This window comes from Halichondria panicea, chromosome 14, assembly GCF_963675165.1.
Source record: "Halichondria panicea chromosome 14, odHalPani1.1, whole genome shotgun sequence".
Lineage (NCBI taxonomy): Eukaryota > Metazoa > Porifera > Demospongiae > Suberitida > Halichondriidae > Halichondria > Halichondria panicea.
The window spans coordinates 3,242,562-3,257,653 of NC_087390.1; the positions used below are offsets into that span (position 1 = coordinate 3,242,562).

The 15,092-nt window shown below is 40.1% G+C and overlaps 2 protein-coding genes and 2 non-coding genes across 4 annotated transcripts; 2 read left to right on the forward strand and 2 right to left on the reverse strand.

Moving 5' to 3' along the window:
• Positions 1-127: 127 nt before the first annotated feature.
• On the reverse strand, positions 128-315 carry LOC135348245 (U2 spliceosomal RNA). The gene has a single exon (XR_010398700.1). It is a non-coding gene; the product is annotated as a U2 spliceosomal RNA (small nuclear RNA).
• A 2,653-nt stretch (positions 316-2,968) lies between these two features.
• On the forward strand, positions 2,969-8,379 carry LOC135347643 (uncharacterized). Its single transcript, XM_064545682.1, has 3 exons — positions 2,969-3,325; positions 4,424-4,705; positions 6,106-8,379. The coding sequence occupies exons 1-3, from the start codon at positions 3,166-3,168 to the stop codon at positions 6,303-6,305; spliced, it is 642 nt and encodes a 213-aa protein (XP_064401752.1). The 5' UTR covers positions 2,969-3,165; the 3' UTR covers positions 6,306-8,379.
• Positions 8,380-8,972: 593 nt separating this feature from the next.
• Positions 8,973-11,427, forward strand: LOC135347620 (NACHT, LRR and PYD domains-containing protein 6-like). Its single transcript, XM_064545657.1, has one exon. It carries the CDS (start codon positions 8,998-9,000, stop codon positions 10,393-10,395), a length of 1,398 nt encoding a protein of 465 aa, XP_064401727.1. The 5' UTR covers positions 8,973-8,997; the 3' UTR covers positions 10,396-11,427.
• Positions 11,428-12,962: 1,535 nt separating this feature from the next.
• On the reverse strand, positions 12,963-13,139 carry LOC135348247 (U2 spliceosomal RNA). The gene has a single exon (XR_010398702.1). It is a non-coding gene; the product is annotated as a U2 spliceosomal RNA (small nuclear RNA).
• Between the last annotated feature and the right edge of the window lie 1,953 nt (positions 13,140-15,092).

Here is a 15,092-nt window from a genome sequence, read left to right on the forward strand (position 1 = left end):
AAAGCGACAACAGATGAGAAAACAAGAGCATTTTTTAAGCAAGTTTTTGTTCATGGCTAAGTTTGAATATACCGTGATAATAGACAAAAAAAGTGTATTGATTTTTGTTTTTATTGATATTTCCCCAGAGGGGAGGGCCACCGTTGGCAGTAGTGCAATACCATGGCAACCGGTGGGACAGGTGAAGCAAGCTTCAGACCATGTCCCAGTGGTCAAAAATTGAAGTAAAAGCGTGGGGCAATAGCCCCGTCGAAGCTTTTACACTTCGAAGAACAGTTATTTCTACTTGATCTTAGCCAAAAGGCCAGAAGCGATACTGCAATGTCTGGTAGAACCCTTTTTATACTCTTAGCTATGATACAGCTTTTGTGGTGGTTGTGAGGTGAGAAATTTAACGGCTTCGAAAGTACATTCCGTCACAAGAATGTTAGGAATGTTAGCAATCTGTCCAACATCAAGTTTTGCGCATAAAAATTGCTAAAGCTAAAGCTAACCTCAGTTCCAGGCCAAATTTTCAGGAGCCTGGTATCTATTGCATGCAGTGTGCATTTGCTCTTCACAATCTGGTTCCGTACAGCCTATGGCAAGTCTACAGTGGTTCTAAACTGCTGTTTGCAAAGACAACAGAGGTAGATGAGAGTCTCTTTTGGCTTCAGACTAGTGTGCAAGCCTTCTAGACCAATGTAATAGATGGCATAAGCCACAGCTTCATGGAACTCAGTCACGGAGATTAAGTACCATGCTCTACCAAGATTACGCCCACTCCCGCTTTTGAGTGAAAGTTCCTATATGCTTCAGAATACGCTCACCAAGAAGTGATGCAATCTTGTGGAGCAGTTGTCAAAGAAATGGTTTAGCAGTTCAGTTCTTGTATATACGCTCTGAAGATAGCTAGATATAGCTACATCCAATTATTATTGCTCCTATTTGCAGGTCAGTATAAGAGACAAGGACAATCTTCTCTGAATCTCTGTTGAAGACTCTGACAGTGACAAGGAATTAAAAACCTTTTGATGCAAACTTTTTACTTCTTTACTTTTCTTTGTACCTAGCTACTTTACCCATGCATTAATTATTGTTGTATTCATTGTATATTTCAAGCACTGGCAGGCCTCAAACTCGGACAGAAAATAATTATTTAGTTTCTTAATGAGTGGGTGTAATTCGAGAGGGTGAGGTTAATTTTGAATTTAAGCCCATCTCACCTGTAGCTGCTTTGTAGCTATTCAAAATCAAGTGGAAATAAGCTTCACTAGTCAGTGGGATTAAGCTATAATTACAAAAACGGCTGAAATTGGTGATAATATGGATTGATGGTTTTACCATTGCTTAGTATTCAATTTCGGAGAAGGTTTGAGCTACCTTGGTGTGCCTCCCTACATCAGCCTCTTAACAAGATATAGAGCATTCGCATCAGCAGGTTGCATGCAGCCTGTGTGAAGAGGGAGAGGTATAGGTTACAGCTTCTGGAGTCTCCTGATTATGAGTGGTGCTAGACAGTGCTATTTAAGGGGGACCCAGTCTATAACTTAACGAGCCTCCAAAATTCCACTACTCAAGTAATCGTATACACAAAGCAACGAACGCAATCTCAAACCTGTAGCCTATAACTAGTTGAGCATGCAGTCCTGTTGAAATCAACGTTCCTCAACACACTTTAACTACAAGCCTCAATAACATGGGTGCGAGACTACTACACCAAAGACTACACTGACAACATCTAAGCGAGTCTAGACATAGATAATAGAGGAAGGGGATTGGAAACGGGATCACGTGAACTTATGCTTGCAACGTAAGGCCTCTGGACAGTCCGCATGTCAGACTCAACCAATAGACACCTTGAAGTGTGATTTTGAGGTCAAGAGAAGGTTTTGAAAAGAAGTAAATGAGGGTAAGTAAATGTATGAATAGCCTTATAATTCGTCTTTAGGTGTGGCTAGGTACAAAATGAATTATTATTACTAGTTAGCTAGAAGTCATGTTCATGCACTCTTTGTAGAACACAAAATTTGAAGATTTACAACAATTAGCTTTCTCTCTTTTTATTTGTGGGGTAAAAACTGACCATCTATTGTATATGAATGACCACAGTAGTAGATCTACATTATGGTATAATTATTGCTTCAACTGTATATTGGAAGTGCATGGGGAGATCATATACTTCTTGAGTCATTGGCCGAGTAAATTTTGTTGATTTACATTAGCCATTTTTGCGGGGTAGTTTCTCCATAACTAAGCTATTCGAGACGTGGCAATAAATTATTAAAGATCAATGTCCATATTATTGCTTCCAATCCATTGCATTTTGCATTCATGCTCTGATTTTGTAACCGTAGTGTTGATGTGGCAAGAACTTGGACTGAGAAATCACTGGAAGACCATTGATAATTCATGCATAATTATGTTTAGACAATGCTTATACCTTTTACTGATTGTTTTTATAATTATATGTATAATCATTAAGTTTGTTAGTTTAGCATAAACTGCTTAGTGCATAAAATGTTTATTGTAAGCTCAAGCTGCATCCATGGTCGCGGCTATAATTGAGGTTGTAGCAAGGACTGTCTCTTGTGTGAAATTAATAGTGCTATAAATTGCCTGCGTTTCCAACTCCCTCCTCTATTATGGTCATTGAGACGACATCTGTATCTACTAGTCTCATGAATCAGCCGCCCTTCCTATGTGGGGAGGACTCTCCCATAGGAAGGGCGGCTAATTCATGAGACTATCATCTAGGTACATGCATGGATATGATATGGCCGGCTGTTGAAATCGATGTTACGATATCCAAATAGTCAGTCATTCTCTCACACACACTCACTCTGCAGTACCTCTATATTCCTGTGCCGCTGTGGTCTTATAGAGCCAAATAACTGGTATATATATATGCTTCACTTCAGACTTGAACCTACTGTCGATGTCAGCAGATGTCAGATTCTTCACGATCAACTCACTAGGATAGGATCGTCAGGGTCAAAAGGTGAAAATCATCACTGACTACAATGCATGGCTAGGCTACAGACTTTAAGACTTCAGCAGCCAAGGCTTTCCGTGAGCACAATGACAAACTGGTAGACTCCATCCAAGAATCAGACCTGCCTGTGTTGGGGTCACAGATTTACAGTCGACATATAATTTCCAGGGAAACAATGAGAATGGTTGGAAATGTGTCTACCATGCACGAGAGCTGTCAGGGTGTCCAAGTTGATGCTAGCTGTAATAACTCACTTGGACGTACATCCGGACAAGTTTGAGAGTGCCTTGGACGTCTTCAGAGAAAAGCTGGTGTATGCTGAAGTTGCTAGCATGATTGCATTGTGTTTTGGTAAGTCGATCAGAATAATCACATTTTTTAATTAGTGTATTAGTACACATCCCTTGGAGTGGTTTTACTACTGGCAACACAATACATACTACTTATCAGTTGCCATGCAGACATGCGCACACAAAGGTCAGGTTACAGTGTCCTAAAGGTTTACTGCTGTGTAATTATAAAGCAATGGAACCTTTTCCTGACCTTTGTGTGTGCATGTGTGGCACTAAGGTCAGATGTGCTCAATTGACTATGCATGGTTCGTGACAAGTATCATATAATCATAGCTATATATATATGCCTATAAGAAGCCAGTGAATGCTATAATGTCCTGATCACTACTCGTCCCTAAATTCAACTCAACACTGTCCAACTGGTATTTAATTATGTACATCTGATCGGCTCGGCCCCGCTCCCGCATAAATTTTGCTCATATTCATTCTTCTTGCAACAAGGCAGAGAGTATACAGGCTAGACTCATTGTCCTGAATTGGCCCCAGATTACCCCTGTCCCTTGTCCCGAAAAGAAACTGCTATTCACCTCAGATATCCCGGATTTTCAAGGTTGCTGGTGATTACTAAGCTCCAATATGCTAAGCCTGGAAATAGAATCTTGAAACAATGAGAAACAGCTTTACACATGCAGAGAACTTATAGCTATAGCTAGCTAGCTTGATCAGTTCAATAAGTGGGCTGGGATCACTTGCTTAAAAAACAACAACGAAACACCACTGTTAATAGTGACAGCACATCATTATTATGAGCATGCGCAGTGAGTAAGCCACATTGAGAGCTGAGCAGTGATGCTACTGGGGTATCCCCACTACAATTCATATGTAAGAAAACATGGAAGAGATGTGAATTGTTATCTTCGCACTGAAAGTCAGAGTCATAATTATGTGCTTGAATTATTGTGAATTCGCTTCCTCCGCTCAGGGGATAACGCCCTCGTGTTTTGTCCCTGAAATTTGGCTGGGGAAGTTGGCCCCTTCGTTTTTATTTGGCTAGGAGAATTGTGTAAAGAGACTGAAAAGAATATGTATGCCCCTCATTTTTGTTTTAAAATCTTGAGTAGATTTGTATATTGTACTCTTTTTTCTTGGTGTGCAGAGACTGCAGCTCAGTTGAACCATGAGTGCTCAAATGAAGCTCTTTGCTTGTTGCTGGGCCTGAGTAGTGCTGACATAGACGAAATCGATAATGATCCAAGAAACGTCTACAGTTCCCAAGGCAAGTGTTACACTGCTCTGTTAAAATGGAAGAGCAAAAATATTGATTTAGACAATCCATCAAAATCGACAGCTACTTACGCTCGATTAGTAGAAATTGCTAAAGAGGACAAAGACAGAGAGGCAATTCGAGAAATTCACAAGGCTTGTGTCAAGTATGTCAGTAAGTTACATGTATGGCATAATTATATATTATCCTTTATATTGATCTAGCCACTTTGATCATTTAGCTACGGCAGCTTCCTTATAGTAACTAATTATGTGGTAAAGCATAATTATGCCTTGAGGTGTAGCCGCACGAGGGATACGGTAAGGTAAAACTGACTGTGTGTGTGTGTGTGCATGTGTGTGTCTGTCTGTACTGTAACTGCTCAACGGTTGCAATGCGACGAAAACTAACAGCTTCTATAGGCTTCTAGCCATTGGATTTTGATTCGTGGATTTGCAAACTAAAGCCTAACAGTGAAGGCTGTTGCAGTCTCTTTCATAGCATCATCTGTTCGCACAAACTTTCTATTCAACTTATGAGTTAACCATGCTCTAAAGCGCTAGCTGTTTGTTAGCTACAAGACTCAGGAAAGAGCTGCAAAGCTGCATATCCAGAGGAGGTTCGACAGGGTCAAAAGCTCACTAATGAATTCATCACATGAGCTTATGTTGTGTGCAGTAAATTTGCAAGTGTGACTGCTTGTCGCGCCCTGATTCTTGTGATAAAATAGCCCTTCATGTTACTGCTGCTACCAATTGGTTTCACTTTTAGCTATATACTGCGCCCCTCCAGAAAAATCGTGCAGTCTCTAAAAGGAGTGACCTCACACAAAGGTCGGCGTCTTGTCATGTCAAACTGACCTCTGAACTGTGGAAAGTAGGAGCTACCGTACTGTAGAGCGAATGTAGAGCTCAGCTACGTATATGTCCAGCCTATTGTTTTTATTAAATCGCCTATTATTCCCGCATTATTCCTCCAAAGCACAACATAAGCACAACATAGACCCCATGCATGTTATCGCACAAGTAACATCAAACCAGAGGAGGTTGGACAGAGTCAAACGGTCACTAATAAATTCATCACGTGAGCTTATGTTTTGTGCAGTAAATTTGCAAGTGTGACTGCTTGTCGCGCCCTGGTTCTTGTGATAAAATAGTACCTTCATGTTACTGCTGCTGCAAATTAGTTCACTTTTAGCTACTGCGCCCCTCCAGAGAAATTGTGCAGTCCCTTAGGGGTGACCTCACACAAAGGTCGTTTTTCTGTCATGTCAAACTGGCCTCTGACCTTTATAAAGTAGGAGCTACCTTATTGTAGAGCGAATGTATCGCTCAGCTATGTCATCATCTATAAGTATACTCTTGTTCCCAGAAAATAGGTTGAAGGTTCAAGTATTTCATAAAGCCGACGTCATTATTAACTTTTTGGCTTTGTGACTAACCTCCTCTGACATCAATTTATAAATAATGGCCACATGACTCTCTATCTATAAAATTAACCACCATGGCATGCACTTAACACTATAAAAGCTATCCTAATATCTCACTATAATAATATATACTAACAACATGCAGGCAATGAATCTCAACCCTCTTTGGTCCTGGTCACACCTGCTCCAAAAACAACCGTTGGAAAGTATGCAGAATATCTCAGAGATGTGTACCTTCGATCAAAGCTCCCTGTCAAAGGAAAATGGCCTCCTGCTCCCTGTAAGAAGATCATCAAGCTAGCTACTATTGAAATTGAAGAGGATCACTCCCATCAAGCTAAATAGATCAGAGTCGATTGATGAATATATGCAAAACAAAAGCATGAATCCTATTTCAATGAAAGAGCTTTTAAATGAAAAAGACGGCTCACTGACAAAAACCATGATCGTTCAAGGGGTCCCAGGAATAGGCAAGTCGACTTTTGCATGGAAATTTTGTAGAAAGTGGACCAAAGGAAAGATCTAGCAGCAGTATGACCTGGTTATTTTGTTGCGTATGCGTAATACAAGAGTGAGAGAAGCAACCAAACTTAGCCATCTCTTCTTCTCAGAAGATCCTGACTTTTCAAATGAAGTAGCAAAGGCAATTGTCTAGCAATGGAAAAGGCATCTTACTTTTGATGGAAGGAATAGACGAGCTTCCTGCTTCTTGTTTAGCTGATGGCATGCCTCTTTCGAACTTACTTCAAGGTGAATCCTTTCCCAAAGTTACCATCATAGTAACCAGTAGACCCTGGGCTGTGCAGACACTTGAGGAAAAGTGTGGGGATCAGATTTCTCGACAGGTGGATATCTTGGGCTTCACAAAAGAAGACATATTGAGATACGTTTCACATGCTTTCACTGAGGAGGAAAAGACTGAGTTCTTAGAGTACCTCTGCTCTCATCCTCAGCTGCAATCCATCATGCACATCCCCCTGAATGCCGCCTTTGTTGTTTTGATCTACAAGCAATTCCATCGTTCTCGGCAAGCTATTCCTAGCACCTTGACCCATCTCTACACAGCTCTTGTTGAGGGTCTCTTGCTCCGCTATATCAAGTTAATTCCTGAGTTTTGTGCTCTCAAGGCTATCTGTCTTTCAAGCTTACCAGAACCACTACAAACACATTTCCATCAGCTTTGCCTACTAGCTTTTATGAGCTTCACCAAGCTGACTGTTTAAGTGACATTCACCGATTTAGAGGCAGCTTTGTACGAGTGTTTTGATTTCCTGGGTCTCATGCAGTCCTCAACTGAACTCACCATAAACACTAGTACCACTGTATCCCACAGCTTCCTCCATTTCACCATCCAGGAGTTCCTAGCAGCTTACCATCTCTCAAAAGAGCCGTCCCAAGTGCAGGAGTTGTTTTTAGAAGTTCACAGCAAAGACCCTCAATTTTCAATGCTGATCACATTTCTGGTTGGATTGAACAGTAAAGTTCTGCATTGCTTTAAACTACCGAGGTCAGAAATTCAAGATTTGTCCACATTTCATTTGCACTTGTTGTATGAAACACAATCCCCCAAGGATGTATGCAAGTTCTTAGGAAATAAGATTGTGAAATATTATCCTGCCCTAACAAGTACATCTCTTGACTTACATGCATTATCGTATTGTCTTCGCTACAGTGATTGTCGTTGGTATCTAAAAATTAATTTGCAAAGCTTCTCATCACTCTTTTGCAATACCGATGAGTCATACAAGGGGCACATATGGGGACTGACAATTATAGATGCCTCTGTGCGTAACATTCAATTATTCTTTTCTCTTCCCAAGCGTCTCTTTTCAGATTTATATAGACTTGTGATTATGCCATGTGAATTACCTGTTGGCTCTGTAGTTGGAAACATCTTAAGTGACTGCCAGTTAGCAAACTTGAAGCAAATTTCTTTTGTGAGTAAGTATTTACATCTATCTTGTGATATAAGCTCAGTTATTGAAAGTCTGTTTGCTTCTTACCCCAACCTTATTCACGTAGGAATCGTAACAACTGTTATCTCATCCTCTGATATGGTAGAATTATGCAAATACATAAGTTCTCGCTCTGGCTCACCTGAGCTTACATTGGCTCTTACAAAACAGAATTGAAAATGAGTCTGTTAATTTGCTGATTAGAACTGTTGCACTTTCAAAGATTCTGACCCATCTAGATATTTCTTATAACTATATCTCCGTTAAAGTATTAGAAATGCTTTCTGTTGCTCTTTCTGCTAATTCTTGCTTGAAAACATTAGGAATGATCAACTGCTCAATTGATAGTGAAGGAGCTGAATTACTATCCAATGGGCTGGAGGAGAATCGAACCCTCCTTGGATTGGATCTTCGCAAAAATCATATCAATACGAATGGAGCTGCTGCCCTGGCTTCAATGCTTACTGTGAACACTTCATTAAAAATGCTTTATCTTTCGCACAACGAACAGATCGATCATGGTGGAGCTCTAAGACTGATCAGTGTAATACAACATAACAACAAGACTCTTGAAACACTTAGCCTTCCTGCAGAATGTGAGCCGATTGAGTATGAATCAATCTTGATGGTTGATATACGAAAAAGTGGTCGCATAGAATTCTTCGAGAAAACAAGTTCAGTATCAAACACAATGGCACATAATTTTATATCATTTGCCATAAATGGCCTTTTGTATAGTTTTTATACAGAGTAATAATGACGTACATTGTTGTGGTGGACACATACCATGCAGCCAAAAACATTCATCACTTGTGTATAATTATTATGATTTTTACTATGCAGTTTTATAATACCGTCAGAAATGTTATCTTATAAAACTGTCATTTTACTATGCAAGCAAGATTGAGTTTCAGTTTTGACAGTAAAATCGTATTGTTAATGTGTGATACTATAATATAAATGCGAGTGGCTATTAAACCGCATACTTTGGTATAGCACAATTAATTTGAGGCCTGTACAACCCATTGAAATCGCGGCGTTTAATCCAAGGAAATAAGTTATAGAGTCGATTGATTGAGTATATGCAGAACAATAGCATGAATCCCATTTCAATGGAAGACCTTTTAACTGAAAAAGACGGCTCACTTCCCAAAGCCGTAATCATTCAAGGGGTCCAAGGAATAGGCAAGTCGACTTTTGCTTGGAAGTTTTGTAGAAAATGGGCCAAAGGAAAAATCTATCAGCAGTATGACCTGGTTGTTTTGTTGCGCATGCGTGATACAAGAGTGAGAAAAGCAACCAAACTTGGCAATCTCTTCTTTTCAGAAGATGCCTGTTTTTTTAAGAAAGTAGCAATGCAAGCAGTTTCTAACGGTGGAAAGGGCATTCTTATCCTGATGGAAGGAATAGACGAACTTCCTGCTTCTTGTTTAGCTGATGGCATGCCTCTTTCTAACTTGCTTCAAGGTGAATCTCTTCCAGAAGTTACCATCATAGTAACCAGTAGACCCTGGGCTGTGCAGACACTTGAGGAAGAGTGTGGGGATCAGATTTCTCGACAGGTGGAAATCTTGGGCTTCACAAGAGAAGACATCTTGAGGTACGTTTCGCATGCTTTTACTGGGGAGGAAAAGACAGAGTTCTTAGAGTACCTCCGCTCCCACCCTCAGCTGGAGTCCATCATGCACATCCCACTGAATGCCGCCTTTGTTGTTCAGATCTACAAACAATTTCGTCGTTCTCAGCAAGCTATTCCTAGCACTTTGACCCAGCTCTACACAGCTCTTGTTGAGGGTCTCTTGCTCCGCTATACCAAGTCAATTCCTGAGTTTTGTGCTCTCAAATTTATCTGTCTTTCAAGCTTACCAGAACCAATACAAACATATTTCCATCAGCTTTGCTTACTAGCTTTCATGAGTTTTACCAAGTTGACTTTTCAAGTCACTTTCACCGATTCAGAGGCAGCCTTGTACGAGTGTTTTGATTTCCTGGGTCTCATGCAGTCCTCAACTGAACTCTCAATAAACACTAGTACCACTGTATCCCACAGCTTTCTGCATTTCACCATCCAGGAGTTCCTAGCAGCTTACCATCTCTCTAAACAGCCGTCCCAAGTGCAAGAGCTGTTTTTGGAAGTTCACAGCAAAGATCCACAATTTTCAATGCTTATCACATTTCTGGTTGGATTGAACAGCAGCGTTCTGCATTATTTTACGCTACCATATACAGATTCAGAGTGTCAAGATTTGTCCACATTTCACTTGCACTTGTTGTATGAAACACAATCACCTAAGGATGTATGCAAGTTCTTAGGAAGTAAGACCGTGAGGCATTGTCCTACCCTAACAAGTACATCACTTGACCTACATGCATTATCATATTGTCTTTGCTCCAGCGATTGCAATTGGTATCTAATAATCAGTCTGCGAAACTTATCAACACTATGTTCAATGTCGATGATTTTTGTGAGGGGCACATAATGGGCCTGGTAATTAGAGATGCCTCTGCACGTAACCTTCAATTATTCTTTTCTCTTCCCAAGCGTCTCTTTTCAAACTTGTATGAATTAGAAGTTAGAGATTGTGAACCTGTTGGTTCTGTTGTAGACATCTTAAATGACGGCCAGTTAACGAACTTGAAACAATTTTGCTTTGTGAGCAAACGTGTACATGCATCATTAACATTGATGTTTGAAAGTCTAATCACTTCTCACCCAAAACTTGTTCACATTGGAATCGAAAGCACTGTAATCTCCTCTTCTGATATGGTAGGATTATGCAAATACATGACTTCTCGCTCTGGCTCACCTGAGCTTACAGTAGCTCTTATGCAAAACAGTATTAAATACGAGTCCTTTCGTTTACTGATTAGTACTGTTGCATTTTCAAAGGTTCTTACCCATTTGGATATTTCTTTAAACAATCTCTCAATAGAAATATTAGAAATGCTGTCAGTTGCTCTTTCTGCTAATTTATCTTTGAAAACATTAGGAGTGTATGATTGTTCAATCCATGGTGAAGGAGCTGAATTACTATCCAATGGACTGGAGTTGAATCAAAGCCTCCTCGGATTGGATCTTAGCCGTAATCACATAAATATGAATGGAGCGGCTGCCCTGGCTTCAATGCTTACTGTGAACACTTCACTAAAAATTCTTCGCCTTTCACACAATAAACAAATTGGTCATGTGGGAGCTCTAAGACTGATCAGTGCACTGCAAGATGACAACAAGACTCTTGAAACACTTAGCCTCCCTGCAGAATGTGAGCCAATTGAATATGGATCAATCTTAATGGATGATACGAAATAGTGGTCGTATAAAATTTATCGATAATACAAGTTCAACATCGAACACAATAGCACACAATTTTACATCATTAGACATATGGCCTTATCTATAGTGAACACTCTATTCCACTTTTATCATCATGTTTAAAATCCTCGTGCATGTAATCGATTATATTTCCTATTTTGTATATAAATTATGGAGGGCCCATTTGGGTCAAAAATAATGTTCTCACAGGTCTTGAACACATGAGGAATCCTTCTATTTGCATGGCTAAAATAGCCAAGACATGCATGCTATATAAGTCGTGCAGCCAACAGATTTCTCATACACGCATCATTTAATACACTGAACATGAACAAACATCAATAGTTCTGTATTGAATGATAAAAGGACATTCTCAGAATAAATTAAAGTTCAGAGGCTTTGTCCGCTATGCATGACCTTGAGAGTACACTCTAGAAACCTTGGCAGCAGGGTAGTTATTTCGTTTCATTCGTATAGCCTGACGTTGTCAGCTTCAGCTAATCTAAGTTACAGCTAGAATTGAGCTAACATTGCTAACTTATCACCCCGGATTCTCTATAAAGTAAGAAAGTCATGCAATTCTCGATCAACACAATTATCTTATATCTCTATAGTCAGACATTTTAGAATTACGTTCAAATGTGGCTCTCTATATATGTAGCCACCTTTATTCAAATTCTCAGTTACTTACGACCTCGATCTGGTAACACAAATAGCAAGGATGGAAAGCATGAGGATAAACCGAGCCGAGGGCATAGCAAATTAAGATACACACCGCTATGGGGAGGTGAGAACTACTGCAATGTCATTTTGCTCCACGGTAGTGATAGTGTGCATGCGCTTATTCGTGCTGTAAAATCTAGGGAATCCCCCTCTCTTTCTTTGGGTGAAGAAGCTTAGCTATGGCTTTATATGCTCGTTGGTCACGAAGGCTTGCACACTAATAACTGTATGAAGCCAGAAGAGGCCTTCATCTACCTCTAAGACGTTGAATGGTCGGGATTCTGAGCTGGTTCTGTACCAGGCCTTTGTGCTTCTGTCCTATCAGTAGGTGCTTCCAACTGTTGCTTGCAAACCAATTACATTGCTATTAGCTACGAACGATTACTAAAATTACCTTCGTAGGAATGTAACTAAATTTTTAATTATTGGTCAACCCACCAAAGGACAAATTTTTTCCGCAAAGCGTTCAAAGAACTTGTATCTAAACGCATCGTTTGGAAAGTCATTCTGAGAGCTACGTACGAATGCATCATCACTTAGTTTTGAAATTGGACATTTTAAGAGTTAAAGTAACAAAATTAATGAATTCACACTAGTTAAACGCAACTGAGAAAGGATATAAGGACCACATATGACATTATATTAAAGCTCCATATACACAATGCTCATACAGACACTACAAAACAAAAGGATTTAACGTCTAATTTCTAAGAGAACAAACTATTGTCAAAGAGCCCCCCCCCCCTTTTGTGCTTCACCAACTCCTGATTTGTCAATCTATTCTGCACTGTAGCATGCGAGTTACTACAATGATGTCATTTAATGAAATGTGGGCAGGGCCATCTAATGCGCATGCTGACTGCTGAGGAAAAGATGACCTTTTTTTAGGTAAAATTCCAAATTACTCAGCGCCTGCTTTGGCCCTTCAACTGATTTGAGCCCTGCCCTTCCCAAAATCCTGGCTACGCCACTGAAAGGCATACTAACTTTGTTTTTATTGATATTTCCCCAGAGGGGAGGGCCACCTTGGCAGTAGTGCAATACCATGGCAACCCATGAGACAGGTGAAGCAAGCTTCAGACCATGTCCCAATAGTCAACAATTAAAGTAAAGGCGTGGGGCAATAGCCCCGTCGAAGCTTTTACACTTCGAAGAACAGTTAATCTTAGCCAAAAGGCCAGAAGCGATACTGCAATGTCTGGTAGAACCCTTCTTATACTCTTAGCTATGATACAGCTTTTGTGGTGGTTGCATTGTGAGGTGAGAAATTTAACGGCTTCAAGGGCCGTCACAAGGAATGTTAACAATCTGTCTACATCACGTTTTGCGCAGGATAAAGCTAAAACTAAATCCAGCGGTAACATTCAACATATTTTCGGACATAGGCGTAATCTCAGTATACGGTATAGGGGTTCCGACAACCGTGCGCTAACATTAATTGTTGCTGAATCATAGAAGAAGTACGTGCTGCACTCCTCCTAGTCCTCGGTATTGAGGACTAGTTTTAGTATCATTACTCTCAGTAACAGTAAATGCTGATTCAGAAAAATTAATACCAGGTGCACAGTTGTCGGACCACCTCTGCGGTACAGCTACAGTATTTTCGGTGAAGGTTTGAGCCACCTTGGAAATTTCTTGTGTGTTTCCCTGCATCTGTGAGTATAGCTTCTTGATGAGATAGAAGAGCGTTCGTATTCATGCACTCTTGGTATCAGCAAGTCACATGCAGCCTGTGAGCATGTGTGTGTGTGTGTGTGAAAGAGGGAAGGTATATAGGTTACGGCGCTTTTATCGAGTTAGGAGTCTCAGTGGTGTTACATCTCAGTGGTGTTACAGTATTATTTAAGGGTGACCCCTTCCAAAATTCCACTACTCAAATTAATGACTTGTGCTACACAAAGTAACCAACACAATCTCAAAAACCTGTAGCCTAAACTAGATGAGCAGTCGTTTTGAAATCCCAAAACTCTATAGCTAACTTTACAAACCTCCTCAAACGACTATATACATGTAATACAACGAAGACACAACCTCATCTATATATAATTATGCACCTGTAGCCTTATAGCTTGAACAGTCCGGGGTCTTGGTGACAATCTCTGATAGGGATTGAGCTGATTCTGGCACTTTTCAGCAACTCTTTCGGAGTCTGTATCATCCAATACACGTGTGTGTGTGCGTGCAGGTGGGAGGGGAGGGGGAGTGTAGAAGCAATGACCCTTAGGTAAGCTCCAGGATAATCACTTGAACAGCTCACTGACTACATCTGCAAATGGCCATTTTGAAATAAATGTTACATAACTATCCATTCTCCCCCCCCCCCCCCTACAGTCTACATACACTCTACAGTGCCTTTAACCCCGTGGCCTGGGACAAAAGTTTCTAGTCACTACTTAAAAATACATGCAGCTTTTTGTCTAGTAATCCAATTCCCTCAGCCAATTTTCCTATCACCGACTGCATGCATTGTCTGGGGTGCAAATGACTTGGGGTCAAAGTTTATAAGTTTATAGATCAGGCCTTTCCCTGCAGAGATATACCATAGTTGATGTAATTACAGAGCCAGAAAAAAGTTTCACTTTGCAGTGGCATATTTTTAGAACTATAAAAATTGCTGAGCTGGTGCTTAAATTACGGTGGCGCTTATTTTGCGCTACAGCTAGTTCTAGCGTTGTTTCTTAGTACACAGGTGGATTTACGGTTTGGTTTGGTTTTACAATTTGGCAGTTATACAGTACAGCTGCATCCAATGCATGTGCATAATAATATTTATAGGCCAAAAAGAATGGAAAAGTAAAGCTGACGTCGTTGGTATTATAAGTGCCAGAAAAATAATTAATTAAGGTGACATAATTATTTTCGCAGGTATCTGCTATTTCTGCTAATGAGAGTAATGTTGTACTCGCTGATAATTGGAAAGTGCAATGAATAAGCTATAATTATGAACAACATTAATTTCATAACTTGAGCCAGAATTTAATACCAGCAAGATGAGTCACAGGAATTGCACTTAACTACTTGAGTTGGCGCTTAAAATAATATGGTGGCACTGTAATTAAGGTATAACGTATAGACAGTTTGAACAAGAGTTTAATACGTGAAATAATTGCCAATCCTGTGTGTTATTAAACCGATTTTACT